The 23566-nt window shown below is 41.6% G+C and overlaps 2 protein-coding genes across 2 annotated transcripts in view; both read left to right on the top strand.

The window, feature by feature from the left end:
• The window catches only part of PIK3R5 (phosphoinositide-3-kinase regulatory subunit 5), a 68796-nt gene extending 52727 nt beyond the window's left edge, over positions 1-16069 (top strand). Inside the window, exons 12-21 of the mRNA XM_063456026.1 lie at positions 3309-4047; positions 4458-4614; positions 4973-5092; positions 5191-5307; positions 6957-7050; positions 7579-7655; positions 11002-11095; positions 14156-14238; positions 14860-14972; positions 15129-16069. Coding sequence (XP_063312096.1) covers positions 3309-4047; positions 4458-4614; positions 4973-5092; positions 5191-5307; positions 6957-7050; positions 7579-7655; positions 11002-11095; positions 14156-14238; positions 14860-14972; positions 15129-15270 — 1736 coding nt within the window. The 3' untranslated portion in view covers positions 15271-16069. The remainder of the gene's footprint in view (positions 1-3308; positions 4048-4457; positions 4615-4972; positions 5093-5190; positions 5308-6956; positions 7051-7578; positions 7656-11001; positions 11096-14155; positions 14239-14859; positions 14973-15128) is intronic.
• A 4127-nt stretch (positions 16070-20196) lies between these two features.
• Positions 20197-23566, top strand: part of PIK3R6 (phosphoinositide-3-kinase regulatory subunit 6) — an 85875-nt gene continuing 82505 nt past the window's right edge. The window contains exon 1 of the mRNA XM_063456025.1: positions 20197-20274. The gene's annotated coding sequence lies outside the window, so the exon portion shown is untranslated. The remainder of the gene's footprint in view (positions 20275-23566) is intronic.

Raw genomic sequence — 23566 nt, 5'->3', positions numbered from 1 at the left:
CTATTGTACCATGACTGAGTGTCACAATATCACATAAACTCACTATTGTACCATGACTGAGTGCCACAATATCACATAAACTCATTATTGTACCATGACGGAGTGTCACAATATCACATACACTCATTATTGTACCATGACTGAGTGCCACAATATCACATAAACTCATTATTGTGCCACAATATCACATAAACTCATTATTGTACCATGACTGAGTGCCACAATATCACATAAACTCATTATTGTGCCACAATATCACATAAACTCATTATTGTACCATGACTGAGTGCCACAATATCACATAAACTCATTATTGTACCATGAAGGAGTGTCACAATATCACATAAACTCACTATTGTACCATGACGGAGTGTCGCAATATCACATAAACTCACTATTGTACCATGACGGAGTGTCACAATATCACATAAACTCACTACTGTACCATGACTGAGTGCCACAATATCACATAAACTCACTATTGTACCATGACTGAGTGTCACAATATCACATAAACTCACTATTGTACCATGACTGAGTGCCACAATATCACATAAACTCATTATTGTACCATGACGGAGTGTCACAATATCACATAAACTCACTATTGTACCATGACTGAGTGCCACAATATCACATAAACTCACTATTGTACCATGACGGAGTGTCGCAATATCACATAAACTCACTATTGTACCATGACGGAGTGTCACAATATCACATAAACTCACTACTGTACCATGACTGAGTGCCACAATATCACATAAACTCACTATTGTACCATGACTGAGTGTCACAATATCACATAAACTCACTATTGTACCATGACTGAGTGCCACAATATCACATAAACTCATTATTGTACCATGACTGAGTGCCACAATATCACATACACTCATTATTGTGCCACAATATCACATAAACTCATTATTGTACCATGACTGAGTGCCACAATATCACATAAACTCATTATTGTGCCACAATATCACATAAACTCATTATTGTACCATGACTGAGTGCCACAATATCACATAAACTCATTATTGTACCATGAAGGAGTGTCACAATATCACATAAACTCACTATTGCACCATGACTGAGTGCCACAATATCACATAAACTCACTATTGTACCATGACTGAGTGCCACAATATCACATAAACTCACTATTGTACCATGACGGAGTGTCGCAATATCACATAAACTCACTATTGTACCATGATGGAGTGTCACAATATCACATAAACTCACTACTGTACCATGACTGAGTGCCACAATATCACATAAACTCACTATTGTACCATGACTGAGTGTCACAATATCACATAAACTCACTATTGTACCATGACTGAGTGCCACAATATCACATAAACTCATTATTGTACCATGACGGAGTGTCACAATATCACATACACTCATTATTGTACCATGACTGAGTGCCACAATATCACATAAACTCATTATTGTGCCACAATATCACATAAACTCATTATTGTACCATGACTGAGTGCCACAATATCACATAAACTCATTATTGTACCATGAAGGAGTGTCACAATATCACATAAACTCACTATTGCACCATGACTGAGTGCCACAATATCACATAAACTCACTATTGTACCATGACTGAGTGCCACAATATCACATAAACTCACTATTGTACCATGACGGAGTGTCACAATATCACATAAACTCACTATTGTACCATGACTGAGTGCCACAATATCACATAAAATCACTATTGTACCATGACGGAGTGTCTCAATATCATATAAACTCACTATTGTACCATGACTGAGTGCCACAATATCACATAAACTCACTATTGTACCATGAAGGTGTGTCACAATATCACATAAACTCACTATTGTATCATGACTGAGTGCCACAATATCACATAAACTCATTATTGTACCATGACGGAGTGCCACAATATCACATAAACTCATTATTGTACCATGACGGAGTGTCACAATATCACATAAACTCATTATTGTACCATGACGGAGTGCCACAATATCACATAAACTCATTATTGTACCATGACGGAGTGTCACAATATCACATAAACTCACTATTGTACCATGACTGAGTGCCACAATATCACATAAACTCACTATTGTACCATGACGGAGTGTCACAATATCACATAAACTCACTATTGTACCATGACTGAGTGCCACAATATCACATAAACTCACTATTGTACCATGACGGAGTGTCGCAATATCACATAAACTCACTATTGTACCATGACAGAGTGTCACAATATCACATAAACTCACTATTGTACCATGACGGAGTGTCGCAATATCACATAAACTCACTATTGTACCATGACGGAGTGTCACAATATCACATAAACTCACTATTGTACCATGACTGAGTGCCACAATATCACATAAACTTATTATTGTACCATGACGGAGTGTCACAATATCACATAAACTCACTATTGTACCATGACTGAGTGCCACAATATCACATAAAATCACTATTGTACCATGACGGAGTGTCACAATATCATATAAACTCACTATTGTACCATGACTGAGTGCAACAATATCACATAAACTCACTATTGTACCATGATAGACTGTCACAATATCATAAGAACTCACTATTATACCATGATAGACTGACACAATATCAGAAAAAATCACTATTCAAACACGACTGACTGCCACAATATCATGTGAACATCCTATTTAGCTATGATAGACTATCACAATCTAACAGCACTGTCACAATATCACATTGTTTCACTATTATTCTATGACTGGCACAAAATCATAAAAAACCTTACTGATCTACCATGAGTGACTGTCACAATGTCACCATAACTACCTACTCACTCATCGTCATCGGTAAAACAAGTAAAAATAGCTCATGGAAAAATTCTCCAAATTAGTTACCGTCACAGTTTGGTTAATTTTAACTATGTTTTGCTATTCGACATTAGTTTGCGCTAATTCAGATTTTAGTGAATGAGAGAGTGTCAGAGAAGATGAAAGCGGTCTCTTCCGGTAGCCTAAAACATTCTCTTCCAAGTACATCCCAGAGTATTCCTACTGCAATTTTACTCTAGACAGATCTACGAAATCTCCGGAAGAGACTAGCCAAGATACTGCAGCTCAACGGAATAGTTTGAGACAGAGTTCTAAACAAGGGGCAGTCAGCATGAACAGTCCGATGGTCTTCATGGTATCTGCTCCACTTTTAGAATGTTATGATTTTTATACATAACCAGCAACAATTCTTAGTTCTTAGTAGTTACAAGTGTCTCTTCTGGTTCTTTTTGGCAGATATCCTACATGACATCCTACAGACAGAGGAGGAGCTTGTATCGTTGTCTTTGGAGGATGACGTAAATGAAGAAGAGGAAGAAGACGATGATGACGATGGCAATGTTGATGAAGAAGAGGAAATGGCTGATGATGGCTCCCAGCGTAATTCTGTATTCTCAAACCCCGGTAAACGTTACGTGTACTGGAACACGCCTAACGAACAGAAGGAGGATACAATGATTAGCAACCATTCTGTGTCATTTGTTTCAAGCCTCTCTAGCTGTGTGGACAGTGGTTACATTGAAGACAGTGACGAGAGCTCCCAAGAGTCTCCAGACAAGACAGAATATAAGGATGAAACACCCAACCGCAAGCTTAAACAGAAAATCCGCCAGTTCTTTAAATCCAAACATCTTCATAACAAGTACAAACCGAAGGCTGATGCCATGGTTTGCTCCCCTCACTCATTACTCACTCCATTCCCATCTGTACAAGAGACACTCCCCTTGCGTCGAGCTGGCAGTTTATGCACACCTCCAGTGCGGAGAGTCCCAGCCCGGTCAAAGAGATCCCAATCTCTCCCACAGCATGCCCTAGGTGCCCATTTCTTTGAGGTCCTGCAGAACCAGAACATGTCTTTGAAGAAGAGGCCATTCCTGAGCTGCGACGAGGACCTCAAAGTCTCCACATTGAGGGTTGTGGTGTTTGGCTCAGACCGTATTTCTGGAAAATTGGCTCGCGCTTATAGCAATCTACGGTAAGTTTGCTGATCTATCATCATGTTTGAAAGCTAATGTACTCTTTAAAGAGGCACTGAGGGTGACCAGTTACATTAGTAGACAATAACTACCATAACATGATTTGATTATCATTAAAAACAAAAACAACAACAAAAAAGTTCCCAGATTAGAGAGAAACAGGAGCATTTAAGTTGGCATCCAATGGGAATTAGAATTCCTGCTCTGTTTAATTCACATTGGTTGTTTGGTGGTGTAATTTAGAACACTAACAACTAGCTACAAACTTTTTCCATTTTCTTAGCCAAACAGGTACAGTCCAGAGAAGTTCTGTATAGGCAACAAGTGTATCAGTGTGTGTGCCATGTACTATATTATGTCCATTAACCAACCTAGTAAGCGTTTCTTTTTCTCATTTTTATTTTCTCAGAATGAAGGAGAGCAATTACCCATTTTTGACGAGATTCTATAAGCTTCAGTTATACTACATTCCGGTTAAAAGGAACCAGTCAAGCCCAAACACAGCACTGACAGGGCCTGAATCCCCACTGAAATCTCCGATACATCCAGGACGGCCTACTCCAGAGGTGACGCCATTAAGCATCTTGAAAGATTTATTCAACATGCCTCACTTCCTTGTACAGTTTATTCCACAACATATTATTGGTCTGATTTTTTTTCTAGACTTCCTCTTTTTGGTCAATGGACCAAGAATTGTTGTAAAGGGCACAAAATAAGTGCCATATTATATTCGGGTGGCATGGTAACTTGTCACTGGTCTATGGAAGGAAGTCTTTAACAATAAAGAGAACCCCGAGATATTCCTGCCAACTGCATTAGTAATAATATTGTAGGAGTGTTTGTGAAGAGTTGTGAAGAGTTCTGCAGAGTTCTATTTTAATAGGTCAATTACTGCGCTAATGATTTTGGTTCCTCTTGCTTTAGGAAATTTCCGAGGATGAAGAAAGCACTAATGATATCTCACATTATATCAGCATGCTGGATCCTTGGTACAAGAGAAACATCCAGGGTTTGATGGCCTTACCCACATCTGCTCTCTGCCAGGTTAGTGACGGGGAACACCAATAAAACCCTAGTGGCGGTATTTACATTGGAAAACTCTTTTAACAATGCTTCATTTAATAATATTCCTTCTCCACCAGTTTTCAAAACATGAGAATGGCCAAGAGTCTCCCCAGATGCCTATCCTGACTGACATGTTACTGTATTACTGCCGGTTTGCTACACGGTCGATGCTCTTGCAGTTATACCAAGCAGAGGTAAGTGCCTATTCATATAATGTTCTCAGAATGGCAAATAATACAATGTAACTAATTTTGTGAGGAGCGTAATCTATGAAGCCTTGATAGATATGCTCATAGATGAAACAAAACCTTATGTTAAAAAGAAAAAAATATATTTTTAAGTCAGAGCAGTTCCTTTTTTTAACTTTAGATTTAGGGACCTCCTTGTTAAAATAAAATATACAAAAAAAGAAAAATTCAAATTCAATTTACCTATAACCAAATGCCAAGACATTCTCCTCCTTGCAAGTTGCAACTCAATTTGCCCAAGATGAGATCATCATGCTTGATGTTCTCTGGTCCAGTAAAATGGTTCTCAGAGAGAAGCACCACGTATGTATGGTGCATGCCAATCCGCCAATCCCACGCAACTCTATGGGAAGCGTTAGCTGCGTCATCTTGCTGTGTTTGATGATGTCGAAAGAGAATACCTTGTAAAATTTGAACGTTTTAAGGAGGAAGAGCTTCAAATGGCTGTTTGTCTGACAGTCAATAGTGTATTATTTGGGGTCAAATGTAAGCATTTAGACCTTTTTATAATTTTTTAAAAAGATTCTTTATTTTGGACAGTGAAATAGCAATACAAACTGTTAGGAAGACATTTGTTTCGTAGAACAGTACAGACTAGCAGTGTTATATGAGCATATGTTCAGATCCAAAGCACGTTGCATACATTTTTACAACAAAGAAAACCAAGCGTGCTTTGTACTGTAATGAAACCCCTTGTCCGTTGAGATATTGCAGACGGCCTGTTTTTGCAGAATTAAGAATAAACACATAACTAAGCAAAGAAAAGAAAAAGTTACCTGCGCTCTCTCCTTAATCCCTATGTATATTTAGATAAATGGAGGTCATTTAGTTGCTCCAATGGCCATTGGAGGGAATGCCCGCCTGCCAACCTCAAGGCAGGCCCCCCTAAAGCGGGTCCTAACACTGACCCTTCAGCCTGCTTCCTTTAGCTTCTGGCAAAGATATCTCTAATGAGACAGAGAGGGGTATTTTTTTATATACACCCCTATATACTTATTAACCCTTAATAGGGAACACATGGGATGGGCGGCAGCATTGTAACCAGGCTGTGTGATACAAAGTAAATACAAATACAAAAAGAGAAGTCCTGCGCTCACTCCCATCACTACTGGGCCGGCAGCAATGACTACAGTACACATCAGCCCCAACTATATATTGGGGCTGATGTGTACTGTAGTCATTGCTGCCGGCCCAGTAGTGATGGGAGGGAGCGCAGGACTTATCTTTTTGTATTTGTACATAACTAAGCAAAGTTAAAACTACGGTATATGACCATGCTGTGCCCTGGTTTCAGTAGTAGTACACATTCGAGTGACTATCATTCCCTCAGGCTAAAAGTCATACTTATCTCCAAGTGAGTTCAAGTTATGAACAACCAAAGCCATTAATTTGAAACATTTATCTGAAACAGTAACGGCTTCACATTATCAGAAGGGGCAAAAAAACAGCATCTATGCATTAAAATATATAATTATAAAGAAAGGTGGCAACCCTAGCTTTCAGTCTGAATTGGTTTGTCAAACTGAGCATGTTACGAGCATAATGTACATAATTATATTTTAATTTCCTCTAACTCAGAACTGTATCTTCCCCAGATCACATTTGATGGTGGCAGAAAGCAGACTGAAGTCTTTATCCAGTCCCTGGAGCTGGGGCACTCTGCCGCTCTGAGAGCAATAAAAGCATCAGGTAAAAGCATAACATCTCAAAAATGGACCAAATGGACGTATGGACCAACAGTCCTGAACGTTAGGCTACTGTCCCAGCAAATATAGATCCCAGGGACCTGTCCTGCCGTTTTCAATCTGCCAGACTGAGCACTAGGCCATGCACAGAATAATTTCAGCTGCGCTCTGTGCATGGGGTGGCTTGGGGTGGCTAGCGGTCAGTCAGCCCGGCAACACCCCGCTCTCTTCCCTGAGCACCTCTGTCCCGGAAGATAGGCACGGAACATTCGCAGACGTTCGCAACTATTCTTCAAATGAACTTTTAAAAATTCTAGTACCACGGGGTTTAGTCACTCAGCGAAATGCAAATATCATGTCAGAGCAGGCAAACTGCAAAGATTCTTCAAATGGCTAGTTCGGCCTAAACTTTGCATTTTTCTTGACAATTCTCCACAGTTGTCAGGGTTAATGTATGGGGTCCTATGTTTATAAGGTAAAGGATAAACATCTATAATACTTCCTAGGCCTAACATTGGTTGCTTCTTTCTAGGTCCTGGATGCAAGAGGTTTGGTATTGATGGAGACAGAGAAGCTATCCCATTTACACTACAGATTGTCTACAGTAAGGTGAGGAGCAAGGGGTGGTCAGTGTGGGATTTTATAATCATATGTAATAAGCAGGTGGAATTAAATAACCACATATAATGTGGGGGAGTTAATCGTGTGAGACAACAAATCAGTATTGTAACAAACAATGTTTGATTCAGTTCTGTGATGTCCATAAATATGTATTTTACCTGAAACTCCCATATTTAAGGGTTACTCCAAGCACCATGGCCACTTTAGTGATTTGAAGTGGTCATGATGTTTGATGTCTTTATTTGTAACATTTCCGTTTAAAACCTTCACCCAACGAGTTGAAAGGACATTATAGAGAGTTGCAGGCTACTTAATGTTAATCTCGGCATATTTGTTGTCTTTCCTCAGCACGCATAGCATGCTGACGACAGACAACCAATGGCAGCACTACCCTCCCCCACCCCCCCACCCCCCCCCAATGCCATCTATGTCTCCCCCTCAGTCCATCTTCTGGGACAACCATTCTCATCCCATGATGGAGAGTGATGTCACTGGAAGAAGATTGGGCTTCAGGGCAAATTTTAGATCTAATGTATGTTTTTGTTTTTTTTTTTCTTTTTGGGGTGGCTTGTGCTATAAAAAAATTAAAAAAATAAAAAAAAAATGTTTTGGTTGGAGTAATCTTTTCCTGGACAATTCCCACTGATACTAACATTATCAATTACATTATCAATTTTAAAGAAATAAGTAGGCTTCAAGTAACTACTGCTAAACCCATCCTTAGCGCTGCTAGTTTTTTTACACTTCATTTTTAATTAAGCAGTGTTTTTCTTCAGAATGGTATGTGGCCCATCATGTTAAAAACAAACATTAATTTTAAATTCTTTATTTTAGTGAGGCAGATGAGTGAAACAGTACACATTAAAACAGTGAGAGTTCGCTCGATCCTGAACGCAGTCAGGGGAGACGAGATCTAGCAAAAATAGCCTCTCTTTTTTCTTTTTAAATCAAGTATAGTACAACAATGCAGTTATAGAGTGCAAGCATTTAACCATATATTGCGATAATATGCAGTGTATAGGGGGCAACCATTATCACGTCTGTAAAGTGGCGACCTATAGCTCAACTAGCCTGTGACCCATAGGCCTTGGTTGCACAAGCAGGTTTACAAGGAAGTTACAGTGTGAAGCTTACGTCAGGTTCCCTCAAGGTGCAGCCATATACTATCTAAGTGTCTGTGAAGGGCCATGGGTTTGTGAGGGGGACCTGTCCGTTCCACTGTGGATACAATATCATGTTTGCATTTGAGTGAGGAAATACCGTCACACCATGTGATGTCTGAGCCTGGAGGCCCGGGTTTAGATTATGCGTGCACTGTCGTGCGTGTGCGGGTTGGGAGCCCCTGACCAATGACCAGTTTCGAATGTGAAGGGTGTCTTGCCTTTCACAGCTGCCATGACTTGTAGCTTGTCAGGTAGGGAGGTGCAGCGGAGGATGACATCTCTCACCGCTGTGGACATTAAGTGAGATGGGCTCGGCAGGCGGTAAATGCTGTCGATTGCAACTTTCTTTGCCCTGGTATGTGGCATAATAGCGGTCAGTAGTCTCCTGGTGTAATGGGGTAGCTCTTCGGCTGTGATCTCTGCAGGGATACCCCTGATTTTAACGTGGGTACGCCTCTGGCGGTCTTCCAGCATAGTAAGTTTGAGTGATAAAAAATGCTGTTGTGTGTACAGCGTTTGTAACGAGTCCTGTACTCCGGAAAGGTGGGATTGTACCTCCGTTATGGCTTTCTCGTTGGTGCCGACCCTGTCCGCCACTGCGCGGACCTCCTTTTTGAGAATGGCCGAGTCGGCCGCGAGTAGCTTGTGGATTTCGGCTAGGAGGAGTTTTAAGTCCTTTTTTGTGGTAGGAGCGGAGTCGTCGGTTGGGTCTGGAGGCCCGTCTTGCCGTGGTTGTGAGTGCAGTGAGCCCTCGGGCCCAGTGTCGTGTGGAGCCAGGGTGTGCTCTCCTCCCCCTGCAGCGGGGGGCCTAGGTGGCGGTGGTTTCTGGAACATTGTTCCTATGTCCCTGCCTTCCGCCGAGGTGTGTGCCTTCTGGGATCGCCTGCCCATGCTTGGCATGCTCTGAGGTGAAGCCTGCCGCGTGTGGGTGTAGGGTTGCCCCGCTCTAGACTCCGCGATTCCCTCCAGGAAACTCCCCAGGCCTTGCAGCGTGTTGTAGGCCCCGGTTTTGGGTTTCCGTCGGGCTGATGTAGGTGGTTGAAAAAAAGGCATCTATCGATGCGGTATGATCTACCGATCCCAGCTATGGGTGTGTAGAAGCCGGATCGGGTTTGGTTTAACAGATATTTGCTGGATTCGAGGTATAGAGTAGGGAGCTTCAGAAATGGCGTCTGGTCAGGACCAACAAACATTAATTTTAATTTTTTTTTAAAATGGGTAAAAATATTTCCAATCAGGCAGTGCTAAATATAATTTTCACAACTTGTTTAGTTAGTTAAGTGCTTATTGAGCCAGAATGTACTGTCACTCTTTATGGGCCTATAAAGTGGTTGCCTTTTTCTAAAGATGCCAAAAGTGACTAAAATTAACATTTGTTTACGAATGAGGCTACAGTCACTTTTACAAGGGCAAATGTCCATTTAAATAAAGATCTTGTCAGATCTGCCAAGTTCTGAATCACAAGAGATTTTTCCTGTACTTTCCATTTACCTTAAAGAGGTGACCTTTTGTAAAGTATTCGTAGCTCTTTGTATATGTCTCTGTTCCATACTCTGTGTTAATACATCACTCATTAAACTGCACAATGCCTGCTTTATAATTTTAAAAAGAAGAACACAGTCAGATCTTTGAAAGCTTCAGAATATTGGCCTTGGAGTGGAATTGTGGTTAGGAATTTACGTTACCTTGTGAGATCCAACCATTCTGACAGCTTACTCCAGAATGTGTTACCTGGTTTATAGAGGTTACAGTTTGTGAAGACACTTTATTGAACTAGTCCATTTGACTATCTTTACAAAGACATCTACTGAAATACGATGGTTGTCGATTGTTGGGAGATCTTGTGTCTTCCCTCACCTCCCTTAAAATTTTAACCAAACATCAAGTTAAAACCTACAAAGGTATATAGTGCTATAAAACCGCTTACTACATATTTTTTTAGTTCAGTTTGCACTGTATTTAGATGGTTTAATTATTAAATAACCAATATATTGGTCAGATAACTAGCTGGTATAGAAATATGTTTTGGTGGGTAGGTAATTTTACAATGCTCAAAGTCTTGGTATCTAGTATCTATGATGTTCTGTCTCACACCATTTTATCCTTGAAACAGTCTAACAAGACATAGCAGAAGCCCTTATGACCAATTATGTTTTCTCTTCATTTTGTAGTCGACCATCAGTGGCCGCAGTCGGTGGAATAATGGAGAGAAGGTGTGTACGTCCGTCAGCCTGAGAAAAGCGTGCAATACGTATGAAGAACTAGGTAGGTAGACCACATTCAAAGCATACGTCCTTCACTTGTACAAGCTATTGGATCATGGAAATGCTATTTATCACAAAGAAGGATAACTTCACAAAACTAGCAGTGGTACGACAATAATTGCAAACATTATCTGCCAAAACCTGACTTTAAAAAGAAAGAGTTACGGATTTAACTACGCCAAGGAATGCAAACAAAGTTCCAAAAACGTTTACCTGTCTTTGCTGATCTAGAACAATGGTTTCCAAATCAGCCCAAGTATACAGTTCAGCATTTAGGGGTTTCAAAATTACTTTCCCAGATTGATATAAATAAAACTTAAACCAGACCTCTGGCTTAAAACGTGAAGTCTGCCGATACTAGCCAATCCTTAGACTGCCCAAATACACACACACACACATATATATATATATATTTAATTGTGGTTGGATACATGTACTCTGAAACCACTGTGATTTGGCGCGTGGCCATTTCGGGGCCGAGGGCATACTGACGCTACCCAGGATAGCCTCCCTGGCAGCTTGCGTTCCATCTAGTTTTCATGGCGACAGTTGGAGCGCACACCCACATCGCGGCTGCGAGATTGCTCTCACTACTTCGGAAAAGCTTCCCTAACAGCTTTTTTTTGTTGGTGCACATATTTGCAATATATCATACAGCCTGCAGGGGGCATGAATATACCGTGTGTAAATATATTGCAATTAAGTGGCCTTTGTATTTATTTTTTTTACATTATTTATTTTTGTAGTATATAAAAAAATTAAATATATACATATATGATGCGAGATGCTGCAAATACAGAACAAGGCATGTCATGAATGCTGCATTTTTTATGAACGTGAAAAAATCAAAGAGACCAAGATGTACACTATTTAGATGCTATTCGGCAAAACATTAAATTCTAGTCTGAACTTAAAGTGAACACAGTAAAGCGAGGTAAGAGTAACAAGAGTAATCAGTGCACACCGACACATGTGTGGTGATAGAAAGTCATATAACTATATGCCAGTCAATGCCAGTCAGATACATTTCAGCAGGATCAGCCGACCCTAACAGCGGCAGAGGCATACCGCTATTTAGGGAAGTCCATGTGAGTATCCGTTGCAATTCGGCAAATCAAGGCTCTCCCCCAGCCCCAGGCCAGCATCACTAGTCCGAGGATCTGGGTACTATCGAGGAAGGAGCCTTTTTCTTTAGTCACTTGGTGTATCAGTAAATATATATCTCTGGTGATGGGGGTAGAATCTTTTTTTACTCAATCTAGTTACTTGCATATGCGTACTTTTTATCCAAGGATTTAGTTAATTTAAACTATATGAATTGCTTTATTGCTTGCACACCCTCATCTTACCTTTATGAACATAGAACTTGGCAAGCCTGGTCTTTCAAGACAGTAGACATTCGATCTCAGCCTCTTTATCCTCCCGCCCGGACAACATACCTTTTACCATTGGTCCTTGTAGCGGTACTTACCTTATCCGGGGGCCGGCCGCGGTCCTCTCTTCAAGCCGCGCGCGGTCCTGCGGCTGCACGAGCCGCGCGCGGCTCATCCGACTGCTCAAACAGGAAGGCGGGCAGTGACCGCGAGAAGCGGTCACGTGTCCCGCCTGCAGCTAAGAGCGCGCCGCGAATCTCGGGCGCGCTCTTAAAGAGACAGTGGGAGCCTAAATTGCAAAAAGGCTCCCATTGGCTCCTGTCACGCCAATCACCCCATACACTTACCTGTTGGGGGAGTGGAAGAGACAGGAGCCAATCACGTTAGTTTGAAGGCTACTTATACTTACCCTTTTCCCTTAGTTCCTTGCCCTATCGTGGTTTCTGCTACAGTTCCCTTTAGTGCTTGTTGTATTCAGTTGTGTTTCTCCGTATTTGACCTTGGCTTTGTATTCTGACTTCGTTTTCGCTTTATCCTTGTCTGTACTGTTTGCCGGCTTGCTGATTCCTGTGTACCAGACCCCGGCTAGTTCTCGTTTACGCTGTCTCTTTGTGCCCTTGACCTCGGATCGCTCCTGACTCTGTACTTCTCCTTTACGTCGAGTCCGGCCACTCTAAGGTCCGGTAGACGTATCTCTCCTCTGTGCTGTCTTCTGTTTTGCTGGATCCTGCGTGTAGGGGTATATACACGTTACAGTCCTACAGTTTAATTCGCTTACAGCCATTATTTCCATTACTGTTGTTTCTAATTCTATGCTATGACTCCTATAGTGGCGCTCTTTTTTCAATGCTCAAAAATTGTCATTCGGTGACACTCCTGGCCCCGACGGTGACGAGCCCCTTTTGGTGGTTTAATTACATCGCTGTGCTTTCTGTGTATTAATATTTCAATCCACTACATTTGGGACACCAGACACCAGCGCCTTCCTGTTTCAATGAAATATTTTTGAATCTTGAAACAAAGTCCTTGAAGTGCTATCATCTTTTGCTTAAACATATATATATATATCAATCACTGTTTAGTGATATAAAAGTGGTATATTTAAAACAGCTTGCAAACGCTTCAGATCTTGCTTCAGATCTGAAGCTTTTTTAAGCCATCCCCTTCTAACTCCGCCCAATCTTTCTGTGGCTGTCCAATCACAGACTTCCCAATGCAGCTCAATGAGAAATATTTGCAAGGCAGGTGCTCTGGGCAATTGTCTACCTCTTGAGTTTATCTCCACTGACGTAACAAACCAGGAAATAACAGGTCTGGTTGTCTGATTAACAGTCAGGGAGGTGTAAAGAGATTAATGTATAATTTCTATTGAAATATACACTTTTTGTTTCTCTCATTTTACAAAAAGGAAATAGGACATACTCTTTACACATAATGGAGTGGTTTAAGGGTCTGGAGGGTCTCATTAAAGTTTGCTCGCCACTACAAGCCATAGCATACCCACCACTGCCTCAACATGTAATTTGTACTACAGAGCTTACCTGCTCCAACAAGTATTCGCTACCATAAGCACATCCTTTAGAACAGTTCCACTGCCATCACATGCATCTATCTCTCCTAGAATACTTCCACTGCTTCTAAATGTATCTCCTCAAGAACAATTGTTAAATCAGTATATTTCTACTTAGATACCAAAATGGAGTGCTTGAATCTGACTGTGAGGGAAGTTGTTAAAAGACAGAACTCGAAGACCAAGAAGAGTTTTAATCTGGTAAGCAGCACAACATCACATTTGGAGTTTGGGCTAAAACGAGTTAATTGCAACATCTTTAGAAAATTAATATCTCTAAATAGAATGTGACGGCAAATAAGAACCATTCGGCCCATCTAGTCTGCCCAATTTACTAAATACTTTCATTAGTCTCTTATATCCAGGATAACCTTATGCCTATCCCACCAATGCTGAAACCCCCTCACTGTGTTAACTTCTACCACTTCAGCTGGAAGGCTATTCCATGCATCCACTACCCTCTCAGTAAAGTAATACTTCCAGATATTATTATTATTATTATTTTTAAACCTTTGCCCCTCTAATTTAAGACTATGTCCTCTTGTTGTGGTAGTTTTTCTTCTTTTAAATATAGTCTCCTCCTTTACTGTGTTGATTCCCTTTATGTATTTAAATGTTTCTATCATATCCCCCCTGTCTCGTCTTTCCTCCAAGCTGTACATGTGGACATACTAATGCATAGTTTGTAACAAAACAATGGTATTGTAGTTACACTCATGCATATCCCTTTACATAAATGTTGTTGTCATTAGAGATTGCTATGGGATATCCTCTACAAAAAAAAAATGTGGTTTAGTGTTAAATTATTGTGCTCTTTAACAGATAAACATATCACAAATCAAGGTGGACAAAGCTCAGATTATCGCACAGCATGGTGGAACTTTTCCTTTATGCGTGGACCAAGACGAGCGGAAAATCCTCCAAAGGGTGATAAAGTAAGAAATATCCTTGCCTTAACTTCTGTTATGAAGTATATATTTTACGGCAAAACATTCTGAAAGATTAAATATTAATCATTTCTCTGCTTCAGGCAGGAGAACCATTTAGCTGTCTTCTTCTGAACTGTCCAAAAATGTCCTTCTTCCAAACAGGTGTGAAGTGTCGCCGTGTTACAAGCCAGAGAGCAGAAACTTTCGCAGAACGAAAACGCCACCTTGGTCCCCAGCAATGCACGATCAGTTTTGCTCCCTGCTTTGTTTACCAATTGCTACATTCAGTGGAGCTCAGCTATAAACTGAATTACAGCTAATTTATAAAGACATAAGAGTGAAATTAACGCCCAGGTTGGAGATGAAAAAAAAATATGACTGCTCATTGAATAATCTGTTCATCATTAAGTTTATTCTTGCCTGAAAACAGCTGGATTATATTCTGGCCTTACGTGGAATAGACCAACCTTTAACGGCGAAAGCAATATTTAAACATAATTTCGCTTTTCGATCTACCGCTGTCCCCTTGCCTTTTTTTGGAATGTTTTCGATATACCCATTTCCACATCAACTGGAGAGATCATACAAAGGATCGATATTTAGGAGAGGGGTCACTATCGCACTCAATATTATCCAACCAGCAAGTTTGCTGAGCTGATTTTACTAACTTTAAACTAGTGGATGAGTGGAGATCTCCAAACTTGTATATACACTGAGGTGTCTGCGTGAACGTTCTCGAACAGATACCTTCCTGATTGCACTTATAACTATGTTCTTAACAGGTGCGAGGTTTTACTCAGCAGCTTTTGTATTGATATTCGATGTATTTATTATTAATTCTTACTGCACTGCGTTCCTGTCCATTCTGACATTGATGCACTGTAACTGTAGAGGCATTCAGAACCGGATTCAAACAGATGTCTACAGTACCTTTCGGTCATATCCGACATTTATACTTCAGTGTATTTTCTGCATAAATTCTCCATCTTTAGAGCAGCAATACTGGAGGCTATATTAAAATAAGAAATTCTATTTTCTCCTGCCTGGAAGTTTAGAACTGTAGAGTGAAGCCTAAAGGTGGCTGCCTATACCGATGACTCACAAATTCAACATATTTCATTTTATATTTTTTATCCTCTCCCTCTGGAGTTTAAATGGTCAGTAGTCAAAGAAGCACTTTAGCCCCTTAAGGACACATGACATGTGCGACATGTCATGATTCCATTTTATTCCAGAAGTTTGGTCCTTAAGGGGTTAAGAATCATAACTGTTACAGTGTGAACTGTTGCCATTCTAATGGCTTGGCAAATTACCTGGTGTCTGCCAGGTGAATTGTCGCTACCTCTCCTGCTGCCACAATGCTCTCCACTGAGCTATATCCAGAGTTCCAGGAAGGTGCCCATTGGCTGAGAGCAGGCAGAGGACGCTCTCAGCAAAAGAGGCAGCTCTGCTTGGCAGGACTTATCTCAGTGAAGGAGCTTCCGGCTCCACTCGAAGAGGCAACTGGTGGCAACTGTTTGCAAATAGTTTGACTACTTACACTGGATAAGCGACAGCATGCTTTGGTGGTTATGGTGCTTAGAGTTTTCCTTTAACCCTATCATACCCTGCATTATTCTGCTAAACTTTTTCCACTCCCATATATTCATGAGTGAAAGTTACAGATGTCATTCCCGCAATGTAAAGAATATGTGTTTTCATGTTTTTTGTCCATCATCTATTTCTACGCAAACACCTTGGGTAACAGTGTCTTGTTGTTGGTACACAGGAAATAATGGTAAACAAGATGCAGGGAGGATTAGCTTTTGGTAGGTTTACATATCCCGGGAGGCTATGCATGGCTATGAGGCAGAATTCATGATGTATGATGAAAGATGAGCACAATAGGGTCAACGGAACAAGCCTCTTGTCTCTCTGCTGTGCTTCATTTCTAGTCCTGACGGCCAGATTTAGCAAGATGCACAGCTCCATACATAGAGAGACTGGTAATGGAAAAAATGTCTTTGAACATACTTTTAGCTTGACAACTTGGATATTTAACTCTACACTACCCAGAGATCTGTATTTGCCTTTTTTATCTAAGGAAGAGAGTGGTTAAAACCTGGTTGCCATTTAGTCATTAGACTACACATGGAAGGGTACCACCATTCTCCCCGTCTATCAATGTTCTAACATTACTTTAATTCCCTCCTTCTCCACAATTTTCCTCCTATTTTTCCTGAGTCCTTTCACCTTCTCCTGTCCCAGTCTCTGCACCTTATAGACCCGTCTTCATCAAATAAATGCCCTCCTATCCCTCCTTCTCCATACCCCTCCCCACAGCACATCCCTTGAAGTATTTTCTGTTTTCCAGCCCCCACCATATCCCTCTCAAATCTCAGATTAAAAAGGAAGTGTCATCTCCTCATGTTTATCACAACCAAATAGCTAACTAAAAGTCAGCTAATGGTTGTGTGGCAAAGGATGTACATCAGTTAACACTTGCTGTTCCGTATACACAGCACATGCACTTATACAGCAGTTGCTAGAAATATCCATAGAAGCAAGCGTGCATAGGCATTTTCTCTGTTAGATGCACAAGCTTGCATGCACCCACCCAAAGCATCATGAGGGGCAAAGAGATGAAGGAATTTAGAATCCCTCTTTAACGTGCATCCTGTTAGGTGCTTAATTCCTTTTCTTTCACAATCTATGTCTCATCTCTTTTTTTCCTTCCTTCCAATGACCCTCTTCTAGCTCCCCCATGATATGCCCCTACGGTGCTTCCCCTATTTTCTCTTCCCGTCTACCACATATCATTTCGTAGCTTTTTAAAAAAGTTATTCCAGGAATGTCCTGCACAGTTAATTCCTTATCTTGCACAATTCAATTCACAAAATACAAGCAATAGCCCTGTACAGCTGTTTCATAACAAATTCTTTGCAATCCCCGCCCCCCCCCCCCTTTTTTTTTCTGCCATCAAATTGTAAATAAGTAAATGGAATGTAAATGTTTTCTTCCTTGGTCTGTAAATTGCAAGCTAATTAAGTTAATTAAAAACAAAAAAACATTTTAGAAAACGATTGCAATAAAACATTCTTGTAAAATGTTGTGGTTCTGACTGTCTTTAATCCTAATATCTAGTGTAAAGTGTAGTATTGCAAATGAGACATATGTTAAGCACACCTTTTACTGCATATTAAATGTTGTAACAGGCTCAGCCAACTGTTACAGGGGAGCTCTCATTTCCCAAAATTGTTATGTTTATTTAACCCTACGTTTCTGAAATATGTATTTGTGAGGTATGAAAATGTATTTTTAATATTCTTTAGTTACATCAGTTCATACATTGAAGAATACAATAAGTGTAGAACAGAAGAGGAAGTTCCCAAGAAGAATATAGAGGTACCAAATCTGTATACAAAGATAAATATAGTGTTTGTGGACCATGTAAAGCTGTACAGTGATAATGAGCAGTGGAGGGCACTCATAGAGAGGGATTTCACTGCAACGAGAACTTGGAATTACTTTATGTTGACACTTGGGAATATCGAGAAGGAGGCAGGGTGTCACCCTGTAGGACAGGCATCTCAAAATCAACACCCCAGATGTTGCTGATCTACAACACCCATGATTATTTTGTAATATATTACACGCAAGGAATTCTGGGGGTTGTAGGCCATCAACATTGGGAAGGGAAGGCAGCGTTTGAGATCCTTGCTTTAGGATATTAAATGTTGACGTGAAACAGAGCATCAAATGGGAATCTAGACAGTAAAATGCTTTAAGCAGCTCTGCCACTATTTTGTTTCTGGTCCACCCAGCCTGGGGATTCCTTCCTATAGTCCCCACAAACACTTTAAACCCTGGGGCTTATTTTTTTCTAATGTTGTGCCAGACCCGCCGGGTCTTCTCTAATGGTGCCACCATCTTTGTGTTCCTAAGATGGCAGTAGCCGAGAGGTGAATACAGCCAATGACAAAGTTGACAAAGGCCGTGGAACTTGACTAAAGCTGTCTGTCACGATTCCGGGAACCAAACACGCTAACACACACACAGAAAAAGTGCAGTACCGGACCTTAGAGTGGCCGGGCTAAGCACACAAAGAATAGTCAGGAGACAAGCCGAGTAAGGGGAACCAGAAGACAGAATAACGAGAAACAAGCCGAGGTCAAAGGGTAGGAGAAAGTCACAAAGTCAGATAAACAAGCCAGAGAGTACGTAACCAGAAACACAAGTTCAGTAGGAATACTAGCAAGAAAAGACCACAACAGGGCAGAGAGGAACAGGAAAGGTAAGTATATAAATCATTAGGTTAATTCTGATTGGATAATTTCCAATCAGAATTAACAATCACACGTGGGAGATATCTAGACCTCCCACTGTGATTGAGGCACTGTGCCTTTAACGCCGGGTCAGGTGGCTGACCCCGGCGTTTATTAAATTGGGCGGTCTCCCAGCGTGCAGCGTCATGCATGCTGCCGTTGGGGGACGTAGAGGAAGACGCGGGCGGCATCCGTGGCTGGGAGGATGCCACCCGCCGAGCGCACGCCAGGAAGGGGACCGCGGACTGCTGGAGGGTGAGTGCCGCGAGCGGACTGCAGCCTCCCTCGCAGCCGCCCGCGGGATCCTGACATAGTCTACCTGAGGTTATTCATAAGGAAAGAAAAAGCACATCAGAGGCAGTTTTGGGGACATGTCTAAAGGGGAGGAAAAAAATCCAGAGTTGGTGTCACGGTTTATGCCAAAAGCATACTTGTTATCAACCAACATGGTGTGAGTATATACATGAAGTCATTACGTGTGAAGGGAAGAGGTGTGCAGGGGGGTGCCAAGAAAAAATAAGGTACAGAGGAGAAGAGAAGGAGAGAAGAAGAAAAGGTAAGAGGGAAGTCTCAAAGAATGTTGGAAGTCAGTAGCCAGAGATTCCAGATTCTATGAAAATTCATGGCATTCTTACTATTTCAGGTATTAAACCCCCGTTTCCTCGCTTTCTTCTGTGTAAAACAGTTATGTTGACTGGCTGAGGATAATAAGAGTAATATTTTACTGCAGAAGTCTCCTCTCCAAATATTACTTAGTGTTAACAAGGAGTTAAGAGACTCTGGCCAGCCGGGATATAGAATATATAGTATAAAGGTTGCTGTGTGTTCCAAAAGGCTCTTGGCTGACTTGCACTGGGTAACACCCTCCTCACTACAGACTGGTGCTCAGTCACAGACTGGATATTTGTTACCTAAGGGAGGGAGAGAGACTAAAGTCAGTAGGAAGTTTACAGAGGAGAATCTCTCTGCAGGGAAGGAGACTCCAGGAACATTGAGCTATACAGGTTAGTAAGGGGTGGCCGTAGTAGACACCTGCAAGCAACCTGCTATATGTGTAAGTGTGAGGAGAGGGGAGCCCACAAACATACAGAGTTATCTCATGAAACAGGTCACTAACTCCTTACAGACAGAAGTTATTTTATCTCAGTTAAAAATGTGTTTGTTCAAATGTAATTTCCTGCAATTTTACCCAGCGCATCAGCACATTATTATACATTGTTATTATAGTAGGACAGTTAGGGCTTTCACAAAAGGGGAGGTGGAGGGGGGACACAAACATTTTTACTGTTTTGTTTGTTATCTTGAGAACACAATGGGTGCAGCTGGATACATGTATCCAAAAGCAGATTCACTGCTATATTGAGAGAATATATAAAGGGTTTGTATACATTTTGGCAGGTACTGCTCACATGTGCACTCACCCCTAATAATCCTGTAATAGCACTAATCTCCCAATTGCACTGGTACACACAATGTAATTCTCTCCAAAAACTGACCATGCTATAAAGGCAGAGAGAGGGAGATAAAGAGATCAGGAGATAAAGGCAGGGAGATGGCGATAGTGAGGCCAGAAAATAAAGGTGAAGAGAGGGAGATAGTGAGATCAGAAGAGAAAAGCAGAAAGACAGAGAGAGAGAGAGATAGTGAGACTAGAGGAGAACAGCAGAGAGGGGAAGATAGCAGGACTATAAGACGAAGGCAGAAAGGGAGCGATGGGCAGTGGGACCATTGGAGAAAGGCAGAGAGACAAGGGAGATAGTTTGACCACGTGATAAAGGCAGAGAGACAGAGATAGTGGGCCAGTGGAGAAAGTCAAGGATGGGGAGATAGTTGGACTGTGGGATAAAGGCAGAGAGACAGAGATAGTGGGCCAGTGGAGAAAGTCAAGGATGGGGAGATAGTTGGACTGTGGGATAAAGCTAGAGAGAAACAGAGATAGTGGGCCAGTGGAGAAAGTCAAGGATGGGGAGATAGTTGGACTGTGGGATAAAGGCAGAGAGACAGAGATAGTGGGCCAGTGGAGAAAGTCAAGGATGGGGAGATAGTTGGACTGTGGGATAAAGCTAGAGAGAAACAGAGATATAGTCGGACCAGGGGATTGTCGCAGTGCCGGAGAGGCAAGATTACTTGAATGCAACCAGTCAGCGCGGCCACAACCTCAGAGGGTTTCCTTCTTTACTGATGCTGATCCAGTCTGGCTCCCTTAGGGTCCCTTGTTGGTGTGGCATTCTAACAGACGCCATCTCCTCTGCTGACATGATTGACCCAAAAGTGTGCACGTCATTATGTCATCAACGTGCACACACGTTTTGGCGTAACAAGATAATTTCTGGCCAATCCCTGCCATCCTAGGGCTATTTAAACTCATTTTAGGTTTGTATCAGTGCCCCCGTGTGGTTTCCATTTACTGGCATTATCTTGTATTTCTATTTTAACATTCTGACTTCGGATTGTTCATGACTATTCTTACTCCTGGTATCCTTGATTATTCTAATTTTTACGTTGAGTCCGGCCACTCTAAGGCCCTGTAACACGCAAGAGTTTACAGTATTTAAAGGGACTCTCCAGTGCCAGGAACACAATCCGTTTTCTTGGCACTGCAGATCCCCTCTTCCTCCAACCCCCCATCCCAAGTTGCTGAGGAGTTAACCCTGCAAGGTAATTATTGCAGTTTATGAAAACTGCAATAATTACACTGGCAGGGTTAAGGGTAGTGGGAGTTTGCAACCAGACCACTCCAATGGGCAGAAGTGGTCTGGGTGCCTGGAGTGTCCCTTTAAAGTTTTACTGAGACACTGTGTGCTAGGTCATAGTATAACCTGACGGGATAAAGGCAGCAAGGAGTAAACTGTGTGACCAGGTGATTAAGGCAGAGAGAGGTAAAAAGTGTGACCGGGGGATAAAGGCAGAGGGAAGCAGATTAAGAGGCCAGGGTAGAATGGAGAAAGATAAGTTAGGACAGTGGGGTTAAAGCAGGAAGAGGAATTTCCAGGGGAGACAAACAAGCTGGACAAACTATATTTTCCTGGCAGATCAAAAACTTGTTTTGAAATAAAACAGCTTAAAATTGCAAACTCCAGTAGCCCGAGGACTGTTCCAGAATATTATTTCACATCCTCAGAGACATCATGAAATGTGAGTTGACAGCAAGTCATCATCTCAATTCTAAATGTAGAGGAGAGAGGGGTATATTTGGCTGTTTGGCAGGAACACCCTCCCAGATCAGCACTGGCTGGCAGTGATCTCTAATTTGTGCCCTGAGATGACATTCATGTTAGACACCATCCTATATAGATATCGGACTTATTCACGGACTTTTTTCACTGCTCTTTCCTATCCTCATCGTTATTCCAGAGCCTCTTTATATTTTCGATAGCAGTTTAAAACACAATCCCGCTGACAGATTACGGAACAGAAAGCCCTTTCTCTTTATTTCCTGGCTCGCAGGCAAGTATTTTCCGCTCTGTTTCTGTCTATTTCACCCTGTCCTGTGTTCCCCTCTGCTGTCTGCCATCTCAAATCTCTCTCGCCAATGATTCCAATTTTCCTATTCTTTCCCCTTCAAACTCCAGACTTAAATTGTCTTCAGTATTGCCATAAAACAGGGATCAAAAGCTTATTGATGCTGTGCACAAAGGCTAGACACACGTGCTCCCAGTACCCTTTAGATTCTCCATTCAATATAGTGTCCATTATAAAAGCACTGTCCTTGGTAGTAAGTAGGGATAAACAGATTATCTATTCCGCCGCTTATTAGAGAGTCGATATTCAGCATTTTACAGATAATCGGCATCGGCCGTGTAATTTACGGATATTACCAATACCTTACTCACCTCTCCGCGTCATCACACACAGTTTTCTGTATTGAGGAACTCCAGTCACCAGCCGTTGTAGTGCCATGTTGTGACCTCACGTCACACCTTTCTGTGAGTCCCCGCATGCGGAGCTCGGCTGAAGGCGGGAAGGTGAGACATTGAATAGTTTGCTGTAATGTGCAGGGCTGCCTGAGAGTGATAGGAGTGTGATTGCTGTCAGCAGGCAGCATATTTATCAATCTGCCAGATTTGTGTAGAAAGTGTGTTACTTTTTCAAAACGGTGAAAGTACACAATATCGGTGCCGGTTATAGGCCTGAAAGGTGACTGATAATCAGCTCTGGAAAAATTATATTGGTCTATCCCCTAGTAGGAAGTACAAAATAGAATTTCTGATCATATTCAAATATAGTTACTAACAGAAATGCATCTTTAAGGACCAATGAGATTTCATGGAGTCATCACAAGCTGGCCCTCCGACT

The sequence above is a fragment of the Pelobates fuscus genome, chromosome 5 (genome assembly GCF_036172605.1).
Source record: "Pelobates fuscus isolate aPelFus1 chromosome 5, aPelFus1.pri, whole genome shotgun sequence".
Taxonomy (NCBI): Eukaryota; Metazoa; Chordata; class Amphibia; order Anura; family Pelobatidae; genus Pelobates; species Pelobates fuscus.
The sequence above is the reverse complement of the archived record's forward strand: the minus strand, read 5'-3'. Positions and strand labels throughout refer to the sequence as shown.